We start from the raw sequence: 25,559 nt of genomic DNA on the forward strand, positions 1-25,559 counted from the left end.
CCTTGAGCTGAAGAGCTGAGGGACAGCGCCCAGGCCCAGAGTTCAAGCCCCATGACTGACAAAAAAAAAAAAAAAGGGTACAAGAAAGCCTGGAGCTGGTGGCTCACGCCTGTAATCCTAGCTACTCAGGAGGCTGAGATCTGAGGATTGCAGTTAAAGCCAGCCCTGGGAGGAAAGTCTGTTAAGACTCTTATCTCCAATAAACCACCAGGAAACTGGAAGGAGTGCTATGGTTCAAGTGGTAGCGTGCTCCAGTTGAGCTGAAGAGCTGAGGGACAGTGGCCAGGCCCAGAGTTCAAGCCCCACGATGGACAAAAAAAAATCTCATGCACTTTCCTGCTGGGGCTGGTTTGGAACTGAAATTCTCAGATCTCAGCCTTCTGAGTAGTTAGGATTACAAGGGTAAGCCACCAGTGCCCAGCTTGATCATTTCATAATGTTGAGAGCAGGACAGATATTTGTCCTCACCACTTCAATTCCCCTCTCACTCACCTTTAGGCTGCCTATTCACAGCAGCCAGGAGGTAATGCCGAGCCTGGTCATAGTCCTGCAGATGGAAAAAGGCTACTCCAGCTCGATACAAGGCCTTGGCATTATCAGGCTGTCGTTCCAGAACTTTCTGACTGTATTCCCTCACTCGTTCATAGTTCACTGGCTCCATCTGAAGGAGACAGGCTAGTGGACAAAATTAAAGGTTGAATGAAGAAGGTGGAGAGGCTTATTGTAACAGATTCCACAGACCACTTCAAGGGCATCCCCAGTGTTCACTTACTCAACAAATACTCACGTGTCTCCTAGGTGCCACACCCTCTATTAGGTACTGGAAACACAGCAGTAAATAAAAGCCATACATCCTTGAAATCTACTTCAGTATTTACCAATTGCCTTTTGTGTACATAGTGCTATGTATTATCCTAACTTCAGCATGAAAATATATGTCATCTTCATTACATTTTCAAACTCTCCCATCTTACCAGTTGTGTCAGTCATGGGCCCGGGTGCTGTCCTGGAGCTTCTCTGCTCAAGACTAGTGCTCTACCACTTGAGCCACAGTGCTACGTCTGGTTTTCTGGTGGTTTATTGGAATAAGAATCTCACGGACTTTCCAGCTCTGGCTGGCTGGCTTGGAACCTTATTCCTGAGATCTCTGCCTCCTGAGTAGCTAAGATTTTTAGGCGTGAGCCACCGATGTCAGCTTCTTGTCATTTTCTTTTCTTTTTTTTGGTGGGTTGTGGGGCTTGAACTCTGGGCCTGAATGCTATCTCTCAGCTCTTCAGCAAAAGGCCAGCATTCTACCGCTTGAGCTACAGCCCCACACCCAATTTTCTAGTGGTTTATTGGAGATAATAGTCTCATGGACTTTCCTGCCTGGGCTGGCTTTGAACGGTGATCCTCAGATCTCAGCCTTCTGAGTAGCTAAGATTACAGGTGTGAGCCACCAGCACCTGGCTTTCTTATCATTTTCAATGACAATATATCACTATCCTCTTGGATGATTTAATAAAGGCTCAAAATAAAACCCTGGCTCAGAGGCAATATCCAAATTCATTATTTCCTATCTTAGAGCAGGGAAATATGCTCCTTATTTCACAACTATTAAAATTAAACATACAAATATTCTATCATGGTTCTGAGCTGAACCAAGGTTCAGGGATGATGAGAACAAAAGCCTGGGCTTATGTGTGCTTCCTTTCTCCAATACCCCTACCAAGTGCTCATAGAGTTTATACTGAGCTATTTCCCCAGCAGTCAATTAATCCACCTCTCTTACTAGCTTTTCATTAATTCATTTGACAGGAATGAAGCATTAATCTGAGCATGTGCAGACACTGAACTAGGAGCAAAAGATGAGAGGAACAAGAGAGATCTTCATGCCCACCCCACTCCAGGTGGGCTTGAACTCAGCTTGCACTTGCTCAGCTTGCTTGTTCCACTTGGTGCTCTACCACTTGAGCCATACTTCCAGCCCAGCTATTTGCTAGTTATCTTGGAGATGGGAGTCTTGGTAACTTTTCTATCTGGGCTGGGTTCAAACCATAATTCTCTGGATCTTGGCCTTCTGAATAGCTAAGTTTCTAGGTATGACCCACTGGTGCCTGGCTAAGGCAAGACATGTTGATAATTAACACAGATTGTGCTTCCTAGTCTCCAAGGGGAGAATATACAACAAACATGAAATTTTGAAAGTTTTACCTGAAGACAATAAAACTGGGTTGGGAGAGAGAGTAAATGAAGTCAGACTGCTGTTTGGTACTGAAGGCTTCTCTAAGAAAGTTACTTTTGGAGGCCCAAGCAGGACAGTCCATGAGATTCTTATCTCCAATTAACCACCAGAAAAATAGGCTCAAGTGGTAGACCACTAGCCTTGAGCTAAAGAGCTGAGCTGAGGGACAGCGCCCAGACCCAGAATTCAGGCCCATAACTGACCAACACACACACACACACACACACACACACACACACACCCCAAACAGTAGAGTGCACACACACACACACACACACACCCCAAACAGTAGAGTGCTTAGCATGTGTGAGACCTGGGTTTGACAGCCATAGTGCGTCTAACCATACACATGCATACATACTCTCAAGTGACTTTTAATCTAGCTCTCAATAACAAGGGTCATTCAAGGAACAGAGCATTCTAGCTCAAGAGTAATTGTTAGCTCACATAACCTGAGGTGGAAATATGGTTTGTCAGCATTTAGTGTATAGAGAAGCCAGGTCTAATTAGGTACTGCAGAAGAGGGTTAAAGTTTAGATTTTTTTTCCCTAAATATAATGAGATGCCATCAACATGTTTTAGGCTGTGATATTTTCTGATTTGTCATCTGTAAAAATCAGAATAATCATTACACATTTTGTAAAACATTCATGACAATAAACACTGTAAATAAACTGCTCACTGTGTTATAAGCACTCAGTAAATGAAAATTGCTAATTTAGTGAGTCTTTATGGAACATCTATCAAATACTCCTAGAGATTCTGGAGAGGGCTATGTCACAATAGTCCTTGCCTTCAAGTCCACCTGGAGAGTCAAGATATTTACACATATTCCCAAGTAAAGCATCTTCTTTCCTTGCTTTTTGGTCAGTTCCTTAGTACATATTCTATTTTTTAATAATGTACAGTATTGCATGATGCCGGTGACTCAGGCCTGTAATCCTAGATACTCAGGAAACTGAGATCTAAGAATTTCAGTTCAAAGCCAGCCCAGGCTGGAAAGTCCATGAGACTCTTATCTCCAATAAACCACCAGAAAACAGGAAATGGCACTATGACTCAAGTGGTAGCCTTGAGCTGAATTGCTGAGGGACAGTGCCCAGGCCCAGAGTTCAAGCCCCATGACCAAAAAAAAAAAAAAAAAGTAAAAAATTCAAGCTCTGAGCCACATGCTGGTGGCTCAAGCTTGTAATCCTAACTATTTAGCTAGCTCAGGTAGAAAAGTCGGCAAGACTGTCTCCAAAACAACCAGATAAAAAGCAGGGCTATGGCCGGGTGCTGGTGGCTCATGCCTATAATCCTAGCTATTCAGGATACTGAGATCTGAGGATCATGGTTCAAAACCAGCGTGGGCAGGGAAAGTCTGTGAGACTCTTATCTCCAATAAACCACTCAGAAAGTCAGAAGTGGTACTGTGCCTCAAGTGGTAAAGTACTAGCCTTGAGCTGAGGATTGAGGGACAGCACCCAGGCCCAGAGTTCAAGCCCCAAGACCAAGGGGGAAAAAAAAAAAAGCAGGGCTATGGGCTTAGCTCAGGGTTGAGGATGAGCAAGTAAGTAGAACATCTGTGAAGCCCTGAGTTCAAATTACCGGCTAGAGGAGGGGGAAAAAATAAGGAATTCAAGCACTGAAGATTGACTGGTTTTAATTTTTATTTATTTATTTATTTTGGCCTGGGGGGCTGTCCCTCGGATCTTTATCTCAAGGCTAGCACTCTACCACTTGAGCCACAGCACCACTACCGGCTTTTTCTGCTTATGTGGTGCTGAGGAATCGAACCCAGGGGCTCATGCATGCAAGGCAAGCACTCTACCACTCAGCCACCTACCCAGCCCACTTCGAGCTCTTTTGTGGTTCACTGGAGATGACAGTCTCACAGTCTGTCCTGCCTGGGCTAACTTTGAACTGCGATCTTCAGATCTCAATCTCTTGAGTAGTTAGGATTACAGGTGTGAACCAAGTGCCCAGCTTAGAAACATATTTCAATTCACGTCAGAATAAACTGGATTGTAGTAGACATGAACATCTTGTTTGTTGTTTTCTCCAAAGCTCACATTTAATGTTCTCTACCCACCCTGCAGCCCTGTTCTTACCAGCCAGATTGTTGTAGCAGTCTGTCTGGGTGGTGTGCAGTTCGTTTTCTTGTTCGGGTGTAAGAGCCGGGCCCTGTGGGCCTAGACTAGGAATCGGGGAAGGCAGACTCGGGTCTAGCCCTCGCAGCTGAAGCAGAGCTCGGTGGTACCGGCTCACGGCATCCCGGTACTTCCCTTCCCGGTAGCGCTGGTTCCCTTCCTCCTTGTACAGCTGAGCCTCCTGCAGGCGCTTCTCCATAACGCTTGGTGGCCCAGGGCTCTTAAAGAATCGGAAAGGGAAAAGAGCAAATGAAGCTCGGGATTGGGATTGAAATAACTGTTTCTCGGGCAGCTAAGGAAGGTGGAAAATCACCGTTCTCAAAAAAAAGGGGGGGGGCGGGCAGGTGAGCTTTGAGGGCTTTTCTACAGCCCCTGCTTCTCCTCTTTACAGTATTTTCAGACTTAAAAAGTGCAGGAAACTAGTTAAAGGGGATGAGGAATAGTCAAGCCAAGGACTAAGTTGGGAATCACGGGATAAGGAGACTTTGGGGGGGAAAAACAAGGCCCGAACTGATGATTAGAGGCCGCCGTGCTAAGGTCTGCAAAATCGGCTTCCCCTTTTCTCAGCGACACCCCCACCCCGACCCGGAAGTGAAAGCCGGTGGTACAACCGCTACCAAAGGAGGGTTTTACTGCTTCCTAGCTCTTTATTTGTCCTTATTCGATATTACATTTATTGATGTCGACTTCTGTGAGCTGGGGAACCGAGGAGAATGGGATCCGTATTCTCAATCTGAAGGCGAGGCGGAGTCTGCCGCAGAGGCACTCTGGTTTTGGGCCCTCCGCGCAGGCCCGAGCCCGGAAGTCTCTCGGGCTTCAGTTTAAGGGCCGGAGCCTGGACAGGAAAGGGTCACACGTTCCACAGTTTGGCATCTTAAGGGTCGCGCGCATTGCGCCCAGGCCGTCCAACCAGAAGCAGCTCTAGAAAAGTAATCCCCCAGAAACGACCCCACCTGCCCAGCGGAACAACTCTCCCCTCCCCACCCCACCGAAATAAATAAATAAGTCCCAGCCGCTTCGCCAATTGGAAAAAAACCCAAACCCCAGGCGAACACGCATGACCAATCAGAGCGCCAGGCGACGATTCAAGCTGGCCAATGAAAAGGCGAAAAGGCGGGATCAGGGCGTCTGTTGCTGGGTAGAACTTTAGATGTTAAAAGGGGGCCACCAGGTGTTACTGTATTTCTTGGTTCTGCAGATCCCTTTTCCAGTAGGTACGAAAATGCTTTACTGGAAGGCTCTCATATTGCAACACGTGCCATCCGGCTTTTCTTTTGTTTTTATTCTCCAGAATATTCTACATTCACGGAGAAAAGTGAGGGCATGGCGCGAGCCCTAGGATTTCGCGGTAATTGAAAGTGAGCCGGAAGTACTGGTTGTGAGAGGGTGGGAGGCGCTCCTCCGTGCGGCTGCGCAGAACGCCTGGCTGAAGTACGGAAAGTCGGGCGCGCACTCGTTTCCGGGCTACGAGGCACTTGAGCCACCGCCAGCCTTCCCCGCGTCAGACCTCTGCGAGGCTGCGCGGTAATACTGCAGACGCTGATTGGTCCGGGGAGGCGAAAGGGGTGGGGCGAGGGAGGGAACTCCGTCGTCCTCTGCGCGCGCCCGTCCTCGGTAGGGAACCCGGGGCCTGGAAGGAAAGCGGTGCTGCGTTGCGTTGTTTTGGGATCCCGGAGCCTAAAGGGGGAGGGAAGAGGAAAGCGACCCAAACACTACGCTGCGGGCACATCTCGGCCTTCGCCGCTGCATCCGTGCGTGCACTCGCTCGCGCGGGCTCAGTACTGGCGCGTGAGGCGGAGGCGGGCGGCGGCGGCGGCGCCTGCGCGGTCGGACTCGGTCGACGGTTCGCAGGGGAGGAGGCGGCGGGAGGCGGAGGAGGCGGCGGCGGCGATGGAGGTGAAGCGGCTGAAAGTGACCGAGCTGCGGTCAGAGCTGCAGCGGCGCGGCCTGGATTCGCGCGGCCTCAAGATGGATCTGGCTCAGCGGCTGCAGGAAGCTCTGGATGCCGAGATGCTTGAGGACGAGGCCGGTGGCGGCGGGGCCGGGCCCGGCGGGGCCTGCAAGGCGGAGCCTCGGCCTGTGGCCCCGGCGGGCGGCGGCCCGGGCGGGGACGAAGAGGAGGACGAAGAGGAGGAGGAGGACGAGGAGGCGCTGCTTGAGGACGAGGACGAGGAGCCACCCCCTGCTCAGGCCTCGGACCAGGCCGCGCAGCCGCCGCCGGAGCCCCCGGAGGTGGCAGCCATGGAGGCCGAGCCCGAGCCCGATACTTCCGACCTGCCGACCGAGGCCACGGCCGAGTCAGGTGGGGTAAATGGTGGCGAAGAGCAAGGCACCGGCAAGGGGGAGGAAGACGAGCCGGAGGAACGGAGCGGGGACGAGACGCCAGGATCCGAGGCACCGGGTGACAAGGCCGCAGAGGAGCAGGGTGAGGAGCTGGCAGCGGAGCCTGGTTCCGTCCTGCCTCGTGCGCCTGTGAGCCGGCACCCCGCCCTGCACCGCAGGGTTCTAGCCCTTGTTCCCTCTTGCCCCAAAGTGCATGATTCCCGTCGCTTGCTGATGCGACTCCCCGAGGGAACATCGCTTCTTTCTCTGCCCATCTTTCCAAAGGGTCTGGCGGCCTCTGTGGCTTGGCTCTTTGCAGGAGAGAGGTCTCTGCTTAACTTGGTTCCGTGCTGCCGGTGTGTGGAAGTGAATGGTTTGGCATGCGAGCTACCTGTGGAGTATTCTCTTCCGGTGCTTGCCCTGGTTATCTTACCCAAAAATGTGCTGAGAAATTGGTGATTACAGGGACCGCTAGACTGACAGTTGGAGGATTAGGCCTTAGGGCTACCTGACTGTTGACTTTCTCACTGCAATAAGTATGAAGCAATAAACAGGGTCCGGCAAAGTCCGCTCTGCCAAAAGCACATTGCCAAATCTTGAGCCACACAGAAAATCTGGACGTCCTACTTTAATCTTGCTTGATCGGCAGGGAACAGCGTCTAGTGTGAGCTTGTTGGGTTTAATGGTTAACTAGAGAAGAGAAAATATTAGTTTAGTGCATTTAGAATAGTTTCTTGTCTAGGATTAAATTTTCATCTTCCCACCGAGTCAGTAGATAGGTGCTACCTTTCCCTTTGCAGATATTCTGACTTCCTGAGTTGAGGTTCTGGAGGGTTCAGTTAGTAACCTTGTGGCAGGTGTGTAACGATGCCCCCAGAGAATTGGTGATCTTCTCTTTTCTTTTAAACTGATTGTATAGCTGGTCCGTTACAGAATCAGAGTAGGTTGGGAAAAGGGAGTTACCTCCAAGTCTTTAAAGAAAGTAAGTTGTGTTATCTTTATAATGCTTTTTCCATTGTTATTGAGTATCAACGTGGTGTAGTTGGAACATGTTTTACTATAGTCTTATAATGCATCTTATGTCCTGGAACAAAAATCCTATTACATAACTTTTGACTTGTCTGTATCCTAAATAGATAAGAAACTCGGAAGGATAAAGCCCTGTGGGACTGCTTTAAAGAAATTATTAGTGTCACAAAATAGAAAAGCTTAGGGGAAAACTCCTGGGCATTTTCTTCTTATAGAGAAGTTACTAAGTATATGACAACACTTTTCTGCCCCAAATTATGTGCAGTAGAGTTGCAGGATTATTTACAGGTCTCACGTGACAATGGTTTTCTTGTAACTTTCAGTTTAAAAATTCCTGATAAAAATATAGCTATCTTGCGCTTTTGTTCACTTGCCATAATGTATAAGTAAAAGCCATTGAATGGCTGTACATTTTAATGAAGGAAAGGCAGACTCTTAAAAATCTGAGACATCTGTGTTACAAAGTTGTGGCAAATTGTTAGAAAATGTAAGTGCCTATCTTATATCCAAATCTCATAAGAGTTAAAGAGTTAACCTGTGCAGGTTTTCAGAAGACCTAGGGGATATTTTTTGTTATTTTAATGGGATAATCTACAAGTTTGACCTGATTTACGTAGATAAATTTAGAATATAAAATTGCCCAGTTTTTAATCTGCTGCTTGAGTAATTAGCTAATAACACCCCCCTCCCCATAAAATTCCAGCCATTGATAAGAAAATGACCTTTGGAAATAAAATTTTTAGTGGATAAATGAAAATAACTTGACCGTTTTGATTAGACACATAACTTAGATCCCCTTTAGTTTTTATTGATTCTGAGCTTATTCTACACTCCAGTATAAAAACTGCTGATTTTCTTTCCCTCCTTTTTGTAGGAGATGACCAAGATAGTGAAAAGTCAAAACCAGCAGGCTCAGATGGTGAGCGGCGGGGGGTAAAGAGACAGCGGGATGAGAAGGATGAACATGGCCGAGCTTACTATGAATTCCGAGAGGAGGCTTACCACAGCCGGTGAGGGAAACAGTCCCTTTTCCTTGAAGGGAGTGTCTGCTCTGATTTTGGTAAACCTGGTATTGACTGGATAGTCTGGAAGGAGGGGTGGATTGAAAAATGGAATAGGTTTTTATAGGCATAAGTTTTAGAGTGAATATACCATGGAAGCTCCTATTGCTTTATTTGTTGAAAGAAGCTGTCTGCTGGGATTTGAAATTCACTGGTAGTTTAAAATGGACATGATGCCATGCAGATACCGCCCCCAAAGAGAAGGGCCTTTGTTACATTCTATTTGCTTTTCTTTCCCACTGCATATAGCTCAAAGTCACCACCACCTCCAGAAGAAGAGGCAAAAGATGAGGAGGAGGATCAAACTCTTGTGAACCTGGACACGTGTATGTATAAGGCAGATAGATTGTTTGGAGGGGTTTTTGTTTGGTGTTGAAACAGGGTCTTACTATGTAGCCCAGGCTGGCCTAGAACTCATCGGGTAGCCCAGGTTGACCTCCTTCCTCAGCCTCTGGAGTAATGCCTAAAAGTGATTTTGGAAGTTAGGCACTGGAGGCTCACACCTGTAATCCTGGATGCTCAGGAGGCTGAGATCTGAGGATAGTGGTCAGAGCCAGTCCAGGCAAGAAAGTCTGTGAGACTCTTATCACCAATAAACTACCAAAAGAGCCAGAAGTGGAGATATGGCTCAAGTGATAGTACTAGCCTTGAGCAAAAAGCAGCTCAGGGACAACACTCAGGCTGAGTTCAAGTCCCAGGACCACCACCACCACAAAAAAAAAAAACAAAAACCCACCACCACAGTGATTTTGGAGATTAAAACTTCTTGGCCTGAAAATTCTAAGAAACTTTGTGTCAATTCTGGACAACTATGTATGCTTGTCCTCTGTTGGCAGGTTTCAATTGTGGGAATCACATGGTTGACCAATTGAATCTTTCTTTCTAAACAGATACCTCAGATCTCCATTTTCAAGTGAGCAAAGACCGCTATGGAGGGCAGCCACTTTTCTCAGAGAAGTTCCCCACCCTTTGGTCTGGGGCAAGGAGTACTTATGGAATAACAAAGGGAAAAGTCTGCTTTGAGGCCAAGGTAAGAGGCTCATTTAAAATATTCAGTTTATCCATTAAATTATACATTGGACTCCTGTTGATTAATATATGTAAGTTTAGGAAAAGGCATTAACTGTAAGAGTAGAAGAAATCTACCCCTGTGGTTTTGGTTTCGGTTCAGTGAGTTATACCTTCATATTGAGTTGTGTTGTTATTTTCATTCTGTAAAAATAAAAAAACAAAAAACATAATTTGCTTTTTAACAAGAATTTGCTCCTGAATCTATCAGAATCTTAGCAGTTCTTTTTCTGACTTGGCTAGGTAGCCCAGAACCTCCCAATGAAAGAAGGCTGCGCGGAGGTTTCTCTTCTTCGAGTTGGGTGGTCCATTGACTTTTCCCATCCACAACTTGGTAAAGTTAATTTGTTTCTTTAGTAGGTGTGTCTGTTACCATGTTGTTACTGTTGAGAATTTGACAGGTAACTGATTTACCAACTATTCTAGGTGAAGATGAATTCTCTTATGGTTTTGATGGACGAGGACTCAAGGCAGAGAATGGACAGTTTGAGGAATTTGGTCAGACTTTTGGGGAGAATGATGTCATTGGCTGTTTTGCTGTAAGTGTTCCTAAGAGGTGTGGATTCATAGCAAAAAGTGGATATGGGCCCTAGGAATTCAACTGTTTTCCATCAACTGCTGACTTTAAGCATTTACATTGCTTGTGTTGTGCCATATTCTGAGTTTTAAAAACACGATAGGATTTAATCATCATTAAACTGTTTTCATCCTAGAAATGCTTCTATTCTTTGTCCTTACAGAATTTTGAGACTGAAGAAGTAGAACTTTCCTTCTCCAAAAATGGGGAAGATCTAGGTGTGGCATTCCGTATCAACAAGGAATCTCTGGCAGACCGGGCACTTCTACCCCATGTCCTCTGCAAAAATTGTGTTGTAGAATTAAACTTTGGTCAGAAGGAGGAACCATTCTTTCAACCACCAGAAGAGTTTGTATTCATCCATGCTGTGCCTGTTGAGGAGCGTGTGCGCACTGCAGTCCCTCCTAAGACCACAGAGGAGTGTGAGGTATGCCAAACAGAATTTAGAAGCGCAGTTTCATGCTCTTGAATGGTGGGTGGTTATGTTCTCCAGGTCTATTCTGAAAACATTACCATACTGGGATGGTTCTTAAATTGGCTTTTTAAGAATGTCTCATTTTCTATTACATCCTGGGTTCTGCTTGCTTGCAGGTGATTCTGATGGTAGGACTACCTGGATCTGGAAAGACCCAGTGGGCATTGAATTATGCAAAAGAAAATCCTGAGAAAAGATACAATGTCCTGGGAGCTGAGACTGTGCTCAACCAAATGAGGGTCAGTTGTTGGGAGGATTAACAAGTTAACAAGCTATAGTGTTTGCTCTTAGGCCTCCAGGAAGCTCCTTTGACTTGTCCTTTAGTGGAGAGTTAGTTTTTTAAATGGCTGAGAACAAAGGTCCCATAAATAGAGGAGTGTTTAAAATGGATTTTTTTTTTATTTAATTTTATTTTTTGTTGGTCATGGGGCTTGAACTCTGGGCCTGGGTGCTGTCTCTCAGCTCTTCAGCTCAAGGCAAGCGCTCTACCATTTGAGCCACGGTGCCACTTCCAGCTTTTTCTGGAATCAAACCCAGGGCCTCATGCATGCAAGGCAAGCACTCTACCACCAATCCACCTTCCCAGCCCCTGGATTTTTTTTTCCTTTCCTTTACTATGTCAAATTTCTGAAAGTCTAAAATCTAGACAATATTGAGGTTGAGAGTGAAAATGACTACTATGGCTACTAAATGACTACTATGAACTAGATAAAGTTCACAGCACTGAGGAAAAGGATGACGTGATGTGATGGATGGTGGAAACGGCATTCAAAGAAGCAGCAGCAGTAGCAACAATGACCTGTGAACTTTTAACTTGCTGCATGACTCCTTGTATTTATACACTCTTCCTTACATTTGTCAGATGAAGGGACTTGAGGAACCAGAGATGGACCCCAAAAGCCGAGATCTTTTAGTGCAGCAAGCCTCCCAGTGCCTTAGTAAGCTGGTCCAGATTGCTTCCCGGACAAAGAGGAACTTCATTCTTGATCAGGTATTGTTCAAACGTTCAGAGGAACTTGGTTTTACTGAGAATCCAGAGGTGATGGAAATGAAATGTCTTCTGACATTCTATCTGTCAGAGTGGCTCATAATCAAAAGCTGGATGCATATGTAGAGAGGACTGAATAAAAAGATCTAATCAGGTTACCTAATTATGACCATCCGATGGTTGTAATTTGTTAGTTTGTTTCTACTAACATCACAAAGTACTCTTTGCTAGTTTTTTACCTGAGTATATAAGTACAGGTAATAGAGGTGATAGAGTTTGGGAGTCTGGGAAGGTGGCTCAGTGGTAGAGCACTTGCCTTGCATGCATGAGGCCCTGGGTTCCATTCCTCAGCACCATATAAGCAAAAAGAAAAAATCCGGGAGTGGCGCTGTGACTCAAGTGGTAGAGCATTAGCCTTGAGCTGAAGAGCTGAGGGACAGTGCCCAGGCCCAGAGTTCAGGCCCCACCACCGGACCCAAAAAAAAAAAGTTTGTTTGGATTCCCCAGTCTGCCACTTAATTAGTTTGGAATCTTGGAGAAATCCTTGTTCTTTAATCTCTAGGGATATGCAAAATGAGATAGTATCAGTCATATACAGGTAAAGGTATGGCTCAGAGGTAGAGCACTTGGCTAGCATGTGCAAGGTCCTGGGTTTGATCCCCAGCATTGCAAGGAAAAAATAATAAAGAAGATTGTGTATATATGACTCCCAATGTGATGCCTTCAATTTGGTTGGAAATGAACTGTAATTTTTATTAACCATCTATTATTCCTCCTGTTCTTAGTGTAATGTGTACAATTCTGGCCAAAGGCGGAAGTTGTTGCTGTTCAAGACTTTCTCCCGGAAAGTGGTGGTGGTTGTCCCTAATGAGGAAGATTGGAAAAAAAGGCTGGAGTTGAGGAAAGAAGTGGAGGGAGATGACGTTCCTGAGTCTATAATGCTGGAGATGAAAGGTGGGATAAATTATATAAGAGTTCCTGTTACCCTACTGGGTCCTCTTAGCACCAGGAGTGATTCTCTGTGTCTAAAAGTATGAATTTGAAGAATACATGCAAGCTCTTGTAAATAAATGAGCAGAATGAATGAAAAAGCAGTAATCCCTTGACTTATTCTGATTATGATATAGAAAAGGAAAGTAGTGTAGAGTGATGGTATGTTCCTGTAATCCCAGGATTCTGGAGACTGAGGCAGAAGAATCTTGAGTTAAAAGTCAGTCTCGGGGGCTGGGAAGGTGGCTCAGTGGTAGAGCGCTTTTTCCTTGCATGCATGAGGCTCTGGGTTGGATTCTCAGCACCACATAAGCAGAAAAAAAGAAAAAGGCCGGAAGTGGCGCTGTGGTTCAAGTGATAGAGCGCTAGCCTTGAGCTGAAGAGCTGAGGGACAGCACCCAGGTCCAGAGTTCAAGCCCCACAACTGGACCCAAAATAAAAAGTCAGTCTCGGCTACATAGTGGTATTGTCTCCAAAAACAAAAATAATGATAGCTCACAAGATAACTAAAACTTGAGAAAGAAGCTTCCTTGGGTTATTTAGTAAAGAAGTGTTTATGTTGTATGTTTGGCCAGTACTGCCCTAGACATGGGGAAATAACATATGAAATGAGGTTCCCCCTTTGTAGATTATTTATACTCCATGAAAACAGGGAATAGGAAATTGTTAGGATTCAAATTAAAATGTGATTATACAGTGAATGATCTCAATATTGTAGTATGATTCCTGGTGTCATATAGGCTTCTTCTGTTTCGATTTACCTTAAGATTTTCTTTGTTATTATTGTCATTGTATTGTGCAAAGGATTCAACAATAAGTACAATGTGTCTTGGTCTTTTCTTTGATTTTTGGTATTTGATGAATTGCTAATGTAGCAAGGTCTGCACAAGGTAGTATTTTTTTTTTTTTTTTGCACAAGGTAGTATTAAGTGTTTGCTTGGTTTCACTTCCTGATTTCCCCTTGCTGTCTCCAGCTTACAGCTGCCACCTGCTCTGTGAGCCCCTGGCTCTTCAAATTCTGAGAATCAGCCAGGTACTGTTGGCCTCACGCCTATAATCCTCATAAGCAGCTATGCTTATGAGGCTGAGATTTGAGGATGATGGTTCAAAGCCAGCCTGGGCAGGAAAGTTTCTGAGACTCTATCTCCAGTTAACCGCCAGAAAGCCAGAAGTGGTGCTGTGGCTCAAGTCGTAGAGTGCTGGCCTTGAGCTAAAGAGCTGAGGGACAGCGCCCAGGCCCAGAGTTCAAGCCTCACAACTGACCAAGAAAAAAAGCAAAACTGATAATCACTATCCTTGGAAACATTTACACAGCCATGAGCTAAATCCTCTAAATTTGTACAGAGTGAATTTTGCCAATTCATAATTGATACTCCAGCTCCAGGAGGAATTTAGTATAGTTTCACAAAATAGGGCTACTCGGATTCATCCAAGAACCACAAGAGTCCATTGGAGTAAATTCTCCTGGGATTTAGCCTATGAACTTGACATCCAGAGACTGGCCAATATGCTAGGCAATTGTGTCTAGATGGCAAAGAGAAGCTTGCACTCTTGTTTCCTTTTCTTGTATCAATGAATAAAAGGCCTGTAGGCTCAAGTCTCTTAGCTTTATTACTTAACTAACAACACCAAAAATTCCTCAGTTACTTTAGCCTCTTTCAGTGCTTCTTTCCTGATAAGAAACCTTAACTCACATCACTGCTAATTTATTATAGATCACTTGAGACCTTGTAAATTTACAGTTTGCAGAGATTACAATTTAGGGAAAAATGAGGATTAAGAAAAAGATGAACCTGATCATTGAAGTATGAGTGAGTGTGTATTACTAGGTGAGGCTTAGAAAGTCTTAGGCAGCCAGGTATCAGTGGCTTGTGCCTGTAATCCTATCAAAAAAGCTGGAAGTGATGTTTTGGTAGAGTGTTAGCAAAGTACCACCCGGCAAGGTGGTACACACCTATAATCCCAGCACAGTGAAGTTTAAGGCATAAGGATCAGCAGTCTGAGACTAGGACATAGGTGGTCTTATTTAAAAAACAGGCTGGAGATAAAGCTAAGTGGATTTGCCTGGCCATGGGTTTCATTCCCTGCCACACACACACAATGTCTTTCAGTACCAGAATTTATGAGTTCTTACCCATCTGTGTATTTTCCAGACCTACAAACTGCTTTCTTACCCTTGCAGCCAATTTCTCTCTGCCTGAAAAATGCGACTATATGGATGAGGTGACATACGGTGAGCTGGAAAAGGAAGAAGCTCAGCCCATTGTCACTAAGTACAAGGAGGAGGCCCGGAAGCTGCTGCCCCCCTCAGAGAAGCGCACAAACCGCAGAAACAACCGAAACAAGCGTAACCGGCAGAACCGAAGCCGAGGCCAAGGCTATGGTGAGTCCTGGGGATCTGCCAGCCCCCAGTCTCAGTTTGTTCTTTGTGCTGTATTGCCCAGGGAGACCCAGGAAAACCAAGTCAAATCACTCACAGTTAGGAAGCACCTTCTTTATGGAGCTTCTTTCTTCCTGTGTCCTTTACAAATTCTGCTTCTTCCATAATCCTCCAACAAAAAAGAGAGTTATTTTTCAGCAAAAATATGTGTTTCCTTGGCAAGCAGTGCTGCACCTTCTCTGTGTAGCTTTCATGTGAACTTAGGGGCTCCCCTCTTCACTGTACCACTTTATTGAAAGGATTTGTGCAGTGAAATCTGATTCTTTTCTTGGTGCTTTGTCTTTTGGATAAACTCAGCTGTAGAGACTAGAAAGGAGATGCATCATTTAGTAATTTGTGGGCTGGGGTGGAGGTTAGAAAGCAAGTTAGACTAGTGGTGGAATTATTTCCCCCTGAATGTCTAGTTTGTCTGCTACCCCTGCCCCCTCCATGTGTATCCACTGCCTTTAAGAATGTGTTTGTGTATGTGTGTATGTAACCATAAGTCAGGGCTTTGAGTGCTGCCAGCTAGGTGCTGGGTACTTAGAATCCCAAGGTTCTGTCCTCATGGAGAATTAGAAAGACTATTTCCAAGGTTGAAAGTCTGTGATCCGACGAATGGCAGTTTTTACTCATGTTTCTAATTCTGCCATGTATTCCTTTTGCCATCTTAAATGTTTTACAGGATTGGGGAACTTCAAAAGCAAGGTGGCTCGGTTTTCATGTGTCTCTTTTCCTCTGCCCTCCCCCCTCAGACTCTTTAAAATCCTGGCAATGCTTTAATTAACATTGTATATGCCTGGTTGAAGCAGGCCTCCTATTCCCTTAGATTTGCCTTTGGCTCCAACTTTTTGATTTCCACTCCGTTGTGGAGCCAGGACCCCACGCCAGCTGTCTGAGCGTGCTCTCCATTTCTCTTCCAGTGGGCGGGCAGCGCCGAGGCTACGACAACCGGGCCTACGGGCAGCAGTACTGGGGGCAGTCTGGAAACAGAGGGGTGAGTGCAGCTCTCCTTCTGCTCCTCCCTCTGGGCCGTGATAGCCATTCCTATTGGCTTGGGGGAGCAGAGGGGTCTGGGCTGTTTTTTCAGGGCTTAGGGTTTTGCCCACTTAATGTTTCATCTGGAAGAATATATCCTGGGAAAAAGATTTACCCTGATTTATAATATGAAGCTAAGATGTGTCTTGAAGAAGGGGGCAACCAACTGTGGGTCATGCTGCTGAAAACCTGTAAATGCTTACTACTACTTTCTCTCCTTTCTCAGGGCTACCGTAATTTCTATGATCGCTACAGGGGAGACTACGATCGATTCTATGCACGAGATTACGAGTACAACAGATACAGAGACTATTACAGACAATACAATCGGGAGGTGAGTATCTCTTGGGATAGAGAGAGGTGGGGGGGGGTAGGAGCAGGATGAGTGTCATCTCTTCATCCCCAACCAGCTCTGGCTCCAAGTGATGAGGTTTCCCCTTTCTTCTAGTGGCAGAATTACTACTACCACCACCCCCAGGACAGAGACCGATACTACAGGAACTACTACGGTTACCAAGGGTATCGGTGAAGCCCCTCCTGTTGTCACCTGTCAGCCATGAAGCTGAATATCAGAGGGTGCCAAGCACCCCTCAAAACACAACCAAGGAAAACAGGGGCTGTCGGGGTGGGGCTGAGCTGCCAGGGAGGGGGTGGGGGAGGGTGCGCAAGCAGGGGGGTGGGGGGAGGTGGAAACAAACAACAAAACTGTACATTTTTTTTAAAGTTTGTTGAAAAGAATATTGTCTTATTCTATAAAACATTTCAAACCTAGTTAGATATTTGTAATCAAAAAACATTTGCGCAGAAAGCAGCACTTAGGGCTGCCTGTTCTGTACCCTGTAGTTAAGACAGGAAAAGAACTGAAAATGTCACCTCTTCTGATATTCTAAGGCAGCTGGACTGGCAGCCAAGTAAGGGAGAGTGATGTGGGGGGCGGGAGCAGCGTGAGGGTACTCTCCACAGCAGATAGGAGCAGGCAGGAGTGGGATAGGGGAGCGCTGTGATGGGACAGTGAAAATAAACGATTGGCTCTTATCAATCACATGCACCAACTAACCGTTTGTATTTTCTTTACCGACCTCTCCCTCTTGGGATATCTGGTCTGGTGGGCTGGGAGGCCAGAGTGTCCCAGTGTCCACTTTGCTGTGCCTTGATGCTGTGTAGCTGAGGCACAGAGACTCTGGTTGGGCGGTTCTATTATATAGGATTCCCAGGCCAAGGGGGCCTGTGGACTGTTCTGGACTGCAGGACAGGATAGCTTAGCCCCCTCCGTGTACCTACTAGTGAATTCCTATAGAGGGGAGAGTGGAATTGCAGCCCTCAGTCTGAAGATTGTGATTTGCCAGTCTATAGTCTCTTGTCTTCCGAGTTAAGAGAAGCGGGAGGCCTCTAAATAATCATCTGTTAAGAGTGTCTGCCTCTTACAGTGCGAGAGAAGAAACAATTCTCAGGGTTTCAGCTCACAGAAATGCAGCAGGACTCTGCTCGCCGCAGCAGGACATGTATATAGGGGAATCCTGTGGTATGGGCTCCCAGGCCCAGGTGCTGAGAATAGCAACTATTTTATACAGTATGGGAGGGCCTCTGCCCTGCTGTTTTTTTTGATACACAGGTAGAAAGTGAATAGTATGGGAGGGTGGGGGGGAGGGGAGGCAGCTCAGTGGGGCTGCTGAAACTTTGGAGGAATGTGTGAACTTGTATGCATGTGCGTGTGCAAGGAGCACCCCTACCAGACTTCTTGGAACAAGATTCCTTTTGAGGTGCTTCCCTGGGTGTCCCCAGAAACGCATCTCCTCAAGAGATTTCAGTTAGAATCCCTTAATTTGTAGCTTTACCAGTACCCTGCTAGCTCTTGACAGAACAGCTATAACTTGCTATAAGTTCAAAAACATGGGTAGGATATGGGAATGCTCTTTGAATATTCAACTTCAGTTTTAGTTCATCTTTCTGCTCAGCATTATGTCAACCAAGAGTGTACTGGGCAAAGCACCATGAACTCAGCACTTGCAAATGAGAGAACACCCTGGACTGTGCTAGTAGAAAATGCCTCACTTTAACCTCTGCACATGGGCAGTTCATGTTTGAAATTTTGTGCTGGGATTGAATCATTCTCTGCCTCTCCCACTCTCCCTGCTGTGCAGTGCTTTTCTAGGTGTACAGACCCTCAGCCCTCTGACCATCCCAGTTGGGACACGCCCTTCTGCTCATGTACCTTTGACCCCAAGGCTGGAATGGGGCTGGTAGATAAATCCCTCGCAATGATGTTTTGTTTTCTCTTGGTACCTACTTGGTGTGGGTGCCAAAATGGATTTGTGCGTGGCAGTGGAGTGATGGCCTGAACCTTCTGGAGCCCACTAGCTTTAGTAGTATTATTATTATTATGGGAGTTTGAGAAAGCTTTGCTCCTAGAGTCAGGGCAAGAGCATGAAAACTAGAGCCCAAAGAAATTCCCTTAGGGCAAGATTATGTTTATAGTAGCAAAGTTAATTTTCAGAGGCTGCTCTACCCCCCTACATGTGCTCACTCATCCAATGAAGTGCATCTTGTCTATGACTTGGATGGGGGTGTTTGCCCTCAGGCAGGGGGACAAAGCTTATACCACTTGGGAGGGGGGTGTTTAGGAGAGTACTTGCTATTTGTTTTGACATCAGAAAAGTCATCTTTTTCTAAAAGCTGTTTTTCTAGGTATAGAGAATGAAACTGCCGTATCCTTGGGGGTTCAGCCCAAGAGATCACTTGCAGCAACAGTGGATGTCTGGATTTTGTTTCTGTCTTGTGTTTTTATTATGGAAAAGCAATGTTCAGGGGGGAGGGAATGTATGTGGATTATGGTAATGGGAGGGAACTCTGGCCTTGTTTTCCTTAGACTTGTTTAGTGTTTTATCAGATGTCTGTTGTAGTTGTAGATGGAAAAGCTTGTGAGAAAAACACCACATGGAACCTGTCAATATTTTTTGCACAACCTGTAAAGCATTCTTGGAAGTGGCCAGTAAAAAAGGGTTTACCATTTAAAAAAATGTAACTGTGTCATTGTTTACATCTGTAACTTTTTCCTCCCCTGTTTTCTTTACAACATTCTGGCAAAAAAAAAAAATAAATGTAGGCACAGTAGCTTCCAGTTTTAGAATAAATAACCATTTGGATTGAATTCCCTCTACCTTCTGTGGCTGCACTGACTGGGGTGGAGTGAGTGTATTCTTGGGATGTTTGCACTAATTTTTTGTTTTTGTTTTTTTGGTATTGGTACTAGGGCTAAACTCAGTCTAGGCACTTTTGTTCAAAGCTGGTGCTCTACTACTTAAGTCGCACCTACCCTTTTTTTTTTTTTTTTGTCAGTCATGGGGCTTGAACTCTGGGCCTGGGCACTGTCCCTCAGCTCAAGGCTAGTGCTCTATCTCTTGAGCCACAGTGCCACTTTCGGCTTTTTGCTGAGGAATCGAACCCAGGGCCTCATGCATGCAAAGCAAGCACTCTACTGAGCCACCTTCCCAGCCCCCACACCTACATGTTTGGCTTTTATTATTAATAATAATTTCTTTTTCTGGTACTGGGACTTGAAATCAACATCTGGGCCCTACTAGATTTTTTTTTTTTTTTTTTTTTTTTGCGGGTCGTGGGGCTTGAACTCTGGGCCTGGGTGCTGTCCCTCAGCTCTTCAGCTCAAGGTGAGCGCTCTACCACTTGAGCTACAGCGCCACTTCCGGTTTTCTGGTGGTTTATTGGAGATAGGAGTCTCACGGTCTCTCCTACCCGGGCTGGCTTTGAACTGCGATCCTCAGATCTCAGCCTCCTGAGTAGCTAGGATTACAGGCGTGAGCCACCAGCGCCTGGCTCCTACTAGATTTTTTTACTCAAGGTTTGCATTCTATCAATTGAGTCACAGCTCCAATTCTTTGCTGGTTAATTAGAGATGAAGATTCCCAGAGACTTTTCTTCCCTGCTGGCTTTGAACAGTGATCTTCTGATTTCAGCCTCCTTAAGTAGCTAAGATTATAGGTGTGAGCCAGTGGCACATGGTGCCTTTTTTTTTTTTTTTTTTTTTTGGTTGGTTGGTTGTGGGTCTTGAATTCTGGGCTTAGGCACTGTCCCTGTGCTCTTCAGCTCAAGGTGAGCATTCTACCACTTGAGCCCCAGAGCCACTTCTGGTTTTCTGGTAGTTAATTGGAGATGAGAGTCTCACGGACTTTACTGCCCAGGCTGGCTTTGAATATTAATCCTCAGATCTCAGCCTCCTGAGTAGCTAGGATTACAGACATGAGACACTGGCGCCCAGCTCCATTTGTTTTTTAATGCTCATTTCTCAGGTTATACCTGGTACAACCAAGGATAACCTTCATCTCATTGCTACTATTTTTATTTCTATCATGTCTTCACTTGGAAGCATACATTCATTCACTTTGGAGTGAGGCGGACTGCATAATTTGTGCTTATGCTAAGAGCTTGAGCTATTGCAGACTAGAAAATGAATTTTAAAACTCACAACCTCCGCTCAGGAGGCTAAAATGAGAGGGATCATGGTTCCCAGCCCCTGCAAGAATGTCTCTGAGGGCTGGGGATGGAGCTTAGTGGTAGAGTGCTTGCCTAGCATGCATGAAGTCCTGGGTTTGATTCCTCAGTACCACATAAATAGAAAAAAGCCAGAAGTGGCGCTGTGGCTCAAGTGGTAAATGGCAAAAAAAAAAAAAGCTCAGGGACAGTGCCCAAGCCCTGAGTTCAAGCCCCAGGACTGGCCAAAATAAGAATGTCCAGCTGGGGACTGGGAAGGTGGCTCAGTGATAGAGCGCTTGTCTTGCATGTATGAGGCCCTGGGTTCAATTCCTCAGTACCACATAAGAAAAAAGCCGGAAGTGGCGCTGTGGTTCAAGTGGTAGAGCGCTAGCCTTGAGCTGAAGAGCTGAGGGACAGCGCCCAGGCCCAGAGTTCAGGCCCTACAACCGGACCCAAAAAAAAAAAAAGAATGTCCATGAGACTTATCTCCAGTTAACTACCAAAAAAAGCTGGAAGTGGAGTTGTGGCTCAATAGGTAGAGCACTAGCCTTGAGGAAAAAAAAGCCTCAGGGACAGCTCCTAAGATTGGCACCAAAAAATAAAGCAGCTGGGTATTTTAATGTTTACAGGCTCAGTGACTCGGCCTGTTATCCTAGCAACTCAGGAGGCTGAGATCTAAAGATGGCAGGTTGAAGCCAGCCCAGGCAGGAAAGTCTATGAGACTTGAATTTCCAATTAATCACAAAATACTGGAAATGTTCAAGTGATTGAGAATAAAAGTTCAGAGACAGAGCCCAGGCTGAGTTCAAGCCCCAGGAGGAGCACCAATAAATAATTGATCAGGACATTTGGAATTAAAGCTCATAGCCTTACATACATAGTGTTGAGAGATACTGATATGTAAGTCATACCTTAACTGTTACACATTCAAATTCTAGAGCCTTCACACATACTTTAAGGCCCTCCTTGGTGGTTGCCTATTCTTTTGTGTGTATGTGTATATGTGTACACACACACACCTGCTAGGACATCATGCTCTCTACCTTAGCCTGCCTTTCAGGCTCATGGGTGCCACTCCATATTCTTCCCATGCTTTCAGTCTAGCCTTCCCACCCCCCCTCCCCGGCTAATTGGAGATAGGAGTCTTGGATTTACCTGCTTAGGCTGGCTTCAAACCACAATCCTGAGATTTAGGTAGGATTACAGGCATGAACCACCAGAGCCTACCTGGACATGTGTGTGCTGGGCCTGGGGACCACTGTCTCAGCTTTTGTGCTCAAGGCTAGTGCTGTAGTGCTTAGCTACAGCTCCACTTTCAGCTTTTTGTTTTTGTTTGTTTATTTTTTTGGTTGGTCATGGGGCCTGAACTCTGGGCTGGGCGCTGTCCCTCAGCTCTTCAGCTCAAGGCTAGCCCTCCACCCCTTGAGCCACAGCACCACTTCCAGATTTTTCTGCTTATATAGTACTGAGGAATGGAACCCAGGACATGCAAGGCAAGCACTCTACTGCTGAGCCACCTTCCCAGTGCATACTTTCAGCTTTTTTGGGGTGGTTAATTAAAGGTAAGACTCTCAGACTCCCCCCACCCCACACCCTATCCCCAGTTCTGAGGCTTGAACTCAAGGTCTGGGCACTGTCTCAGCTTCTTTCACTCAAGGTTAGCACTCTACCACTTGAACCACAGCACCACTTCCAGCCTTTTCTGTTTTTCTGTTAATAAGGAATTGAACCCAAGGCTTCATGCATGCTAGGCAAGCATTCTAAACTAAGCTACCAGTCCTAGTCCGAATTATCAGGCTTTTTCCTGCCTGATCTGGCTTCTGATTTCCTCTGATCTCCCTCTGAGTAGCTAGGATTACAGGCCTGAGACACTGGTGATTGGCAGGACTTTTGATTTTTTTTGGGGGGGGGGTCTGGTTGTGGGGCCTGAACTCTGGGCCTGGGCACTGTCCCTCAGCTCCAGCTCAAGGCTAGTACTATACCACTTGAGCCACAGCGCCACTTCTGGCTTTTTCTTTCTGCTTATGTGGTGCTGAGAATCGAACTCAGGGCTTCATGCATGCAAGGCAAGCACTCTACCACTGAGCCACCTTCCCAGGCCCAAGGACTTTTGATTTTTGAGACAAGATCTCTCCTTCTTTCTCCCTCTCCCTTCCCACCTTTTTCTCTTTCCCTCTCTCCCTTCCTTCCATTCTCTTTTCCTCCCCTCTCCTCCCTCTCTTCCTGACCCAGGCTAGCATAAAACTCATGATCTTCCTGCCTCCTGAATACTGGGATCATAGGAGTTTGCCATTCACTAGGACATTCAAACTCAGTGATAAAATGAGGGCTGTAGTCATGGTTTGTGCCAGGCCCAAGTTCAAACCCATAACCACCAACAACCACAGGGGAAAAGAAAGAAAAACCTAGGCTGCCTCTTAGCCATGCTGGGGTTTGGACCCAAGGGCTTTACGAATAAATGCTAGGCAAGAGCTCTACTACTGGGTAACACCCCCAGTCCTACTCCGAATAGTAGACCAATATCCACCCCTAATTTTATGAGCAGAAAATCTGAACTTTTAAAGTGTAATGTCAGGGTTGGGAATGTGGTTTAGTGATAGAGTACTTGCCTAGCATGCATGAAGCCCTGGGTTCCATTCCTCAGTACCAAATAAAAAAGCCAGAAGTGGCACTGTGGCTCAAGTGGTAGAGTGTTAGCCTTGAGCAAAAGAAGCTCAGGGACAGTGCCCAGGCCCTGAATTCAAGCCTCAGGACTGACAAAAAAAATAAAAAATAGAAGTAATGTCAGCTACATTTATCAAGAATTTTCTGCCTTTTTACCAAGTGTGAGCTGATGTGGAAATTTTCACTCACTGTTCTGTAATATGTGCCAGCACAGATGCAAATCACAATGATAGGAAAGAGTTCTTTTTTTTTTTGCTGTCATGGGGATTAAACTCTGGGCCTGAATGCTGTCTCTTAGCTCTTCAGCTCAAGGCTAGCACTTACCACTTGAGCCACTGCGCCACTTCGAGGAAAGTGTTCTTTTTTTTTTTTTTTTGGTCCGATCATGGTGCCTGAACTCTGGACCTGGGCGCTGTCCCTCAGCTCTTCAGCTCAAGGCTAGCACTCTACCACTTGAGCCACAGTGCCACTTCCGGCTTTTTTTCTTTTTGCTTATGTGGTGCTGAGGAATCAAACCCAGGGCCTCATGCATGCAAGGCAAGCGCTCTACCACTGAGCCACCTTCCCAGCCCCCGGAAACCGTTCTTATTCTCTGCATACAATCTACTCATTAGGTGTTTGAGTGCTTGCTGTGTGCGAAGCATTGTCAGTATGCTTGGATCTTAACAGCTGATTCCCCCTGGAGTTTCCACAAATCTGGAAATAAGCATATTCCTGAACAGAAGGGGCATTGGTCCCCTCCAAGTACTTGCTTATCCTATTTGTTCATGTTTAGAATGAAGAAATTAGTAAGATGACCTCTAGGACTTGTTAGGGCTTAAGAGAGTATTCCTGAATGTATTCCAAGTTAGTTTGGTTCCCCTGTAGCTCACAAAAACATGCTTAGGCTAATTAAGCTCAGTTGTTAGCAATATACTTTTTGTGTGTGTGTGTGTGTGTGTGTGTGTGTGTGTGTGTGTGTGTGTGTGTGCCACTCCTGGGGCTTGAACTCAGGGCCTGGGCACTGACCTGAGTTTTCTGCTCAAGGCTAGCACTCTGCCACTTGAGCCACAGCGCCACTTCTGGCTTTTTCTGTGTATGTGGTACTGAGGAATGGAACCCAGGGCTTCATGCGTGCTAGGCAAGCACTCTATCACTAAGCTACGTTTCCAGCCCAGCAATATACCTTTATTCCTTTGATTTCTTATCTCGTCTTCCCCCTCTGCTGTCCCTCTTTAGGAAGGTGTGGGAGATCTTGAGGTGACAGGGATGTATCTTAAATATACTCAGTCAGCCAGGTACTCCCAAGCACCTCCAGTCATGAGTCTAGGCTTTTCTAGGGAGGGATGTTCCTGAGGTCACATCTTGATCCCTTTGGAGCAGCCACCTGGGGTTACCTTCTGTGCCTTGGCCCAGTGACACTTAGTTCACCCTGGGTAGGAAAAGGCTTCCAGGAGGCAATTGGGCTCCTAAATCCAGCAGGTGCTTGTGAGGTGTTACATGTTGGATCTGGTCTCTGTGTAGGAAGGCTGCTGGGCCCCCGGACATACTAGCAATAGACACTTCTTGGGTAGATGGTCCTGAGAGGACAATGAAGGCAAGGATCCATCCCCAGGAAATCCGAACCATTTTTTTTTAAGGGCTTATTAAGCCAGTGGGGAGGCCAGGAAGCAGCCACCAACACGCACACCCATCGCCACACCTGTGCTCAAAGGGAGCGTCTCCTGGAGGTAGACAAGTCTTGATTCCCTCGGGATCCCGGGGCCCACCCCGCCGTGCGTGCAGGGACCCCTGGCCCAGGGGCCCTTCGCCGGAGCGGCCCGTGCGCCCGGGGCGCCACACGGGAGGACGCGGACCCCCACTGGGGCGTGGGAGGGAGCAGCCATTTCGAGACCTGATGAGTACGGAGAGGACCATATTGGGAATGTTGGGCACCTGGGAGCCGCCATTTTAAGAGTCGCCCTGTACGGCGGGGCTCCGAGGCACGGGGGCCGCCATCTTGGACGGGCGGCAGCGGGCGCGGCCATCTTAGGCACCTGCCGCCCCTTTCCAGCCGCGCCCCGCCCCTGCGGGTTCCCGGATCCGGAGTCGGCCCTCCCCCGCCC

The 25,559-nt window shown here is 46.4% G+C and overlaps 2 protein-coding genes across 3 annotated transcripts in view; one reads left to right on the forward strand and one right to left on the reverse strand.

The window, feature by feature from the left end:
* The window catches only part of Ttc9c (tetratricopeptide repeat domain 9C), a 28,508-nt gene that overhangs the window by 2,815 nt on the left and 134 nt on the right, over positions 1-25,559 (reverse strand). Inside the window, exons 2-4 of one of the 2 annotated variants that reach the window (XM_013029233.1) lie at positions 15,344-15,415; positions 4,318-4,576; positions 493-675 (exon numbers count right to left, since the gene is read on the reverse strand). In XM_013029233.1, the coding sequence (XP_012884687.1) occupies positions 493-675; positions 4,318-4,555 (421 nt within the window). In that variant the 5' untranslated portion in view covers positions 4,556-4,576; positions 15,344-15,415. Of the gene's footprint in view, positions 1-492; positions 676-4,317; positions 4,577-15,343; positions 16,192-25,559 lie in introns of those variants that run through there. The other variant, XM_013029232.1, reaches the window with a different exon arrangement.
* On the forward strand, positions 5,938-19,333 carry Hnrnpul2 (heterogeneous nuclear ribonucleoprotein U-like 2). The gene is made up of 14 exons (XM_013029225.1): positions 5,938-6,781; positions 8,582-8,717; positions 9,018-9,094; positions 9,659-9,798; positions 10,080-10,170; positions 10,263-10,375; positions 10,577-10,840; positions 11,005-11,127; positions 11,751-11,879; positions 12,662-12,830; positions 15,049-15,249; positions 16,209-16,282; positions 16,550-16,657; positions 16,772-19,333. Exons 1-14 carry the CDS (start codon positions 6,247-6,249, stop codon positions 16,850-16,852), a joined length of 2,241 nt encoding a protein of 746 aa, XP_012884679.1. The 5' UTR covers positions 5,938-6,246; the 3' UTR covers positions 16,853-19,333.

The sequence above is a fragment of the Dipodomys ordii genome, unplaced genomic scaffold, assembly GCF_000151885.1.
Source record: "Dipodomys ordii isolate 6190 unplaced genomic scaffold, Dord_2.0 Scaffold117, whole genome shotgun sequence".
Lineage (NCBI taxonomy): Eukaryota > Metazoa > Chordata > Mammalia > Rodentia > Heteromyidae > Dipodomys > Dipodomys ordii.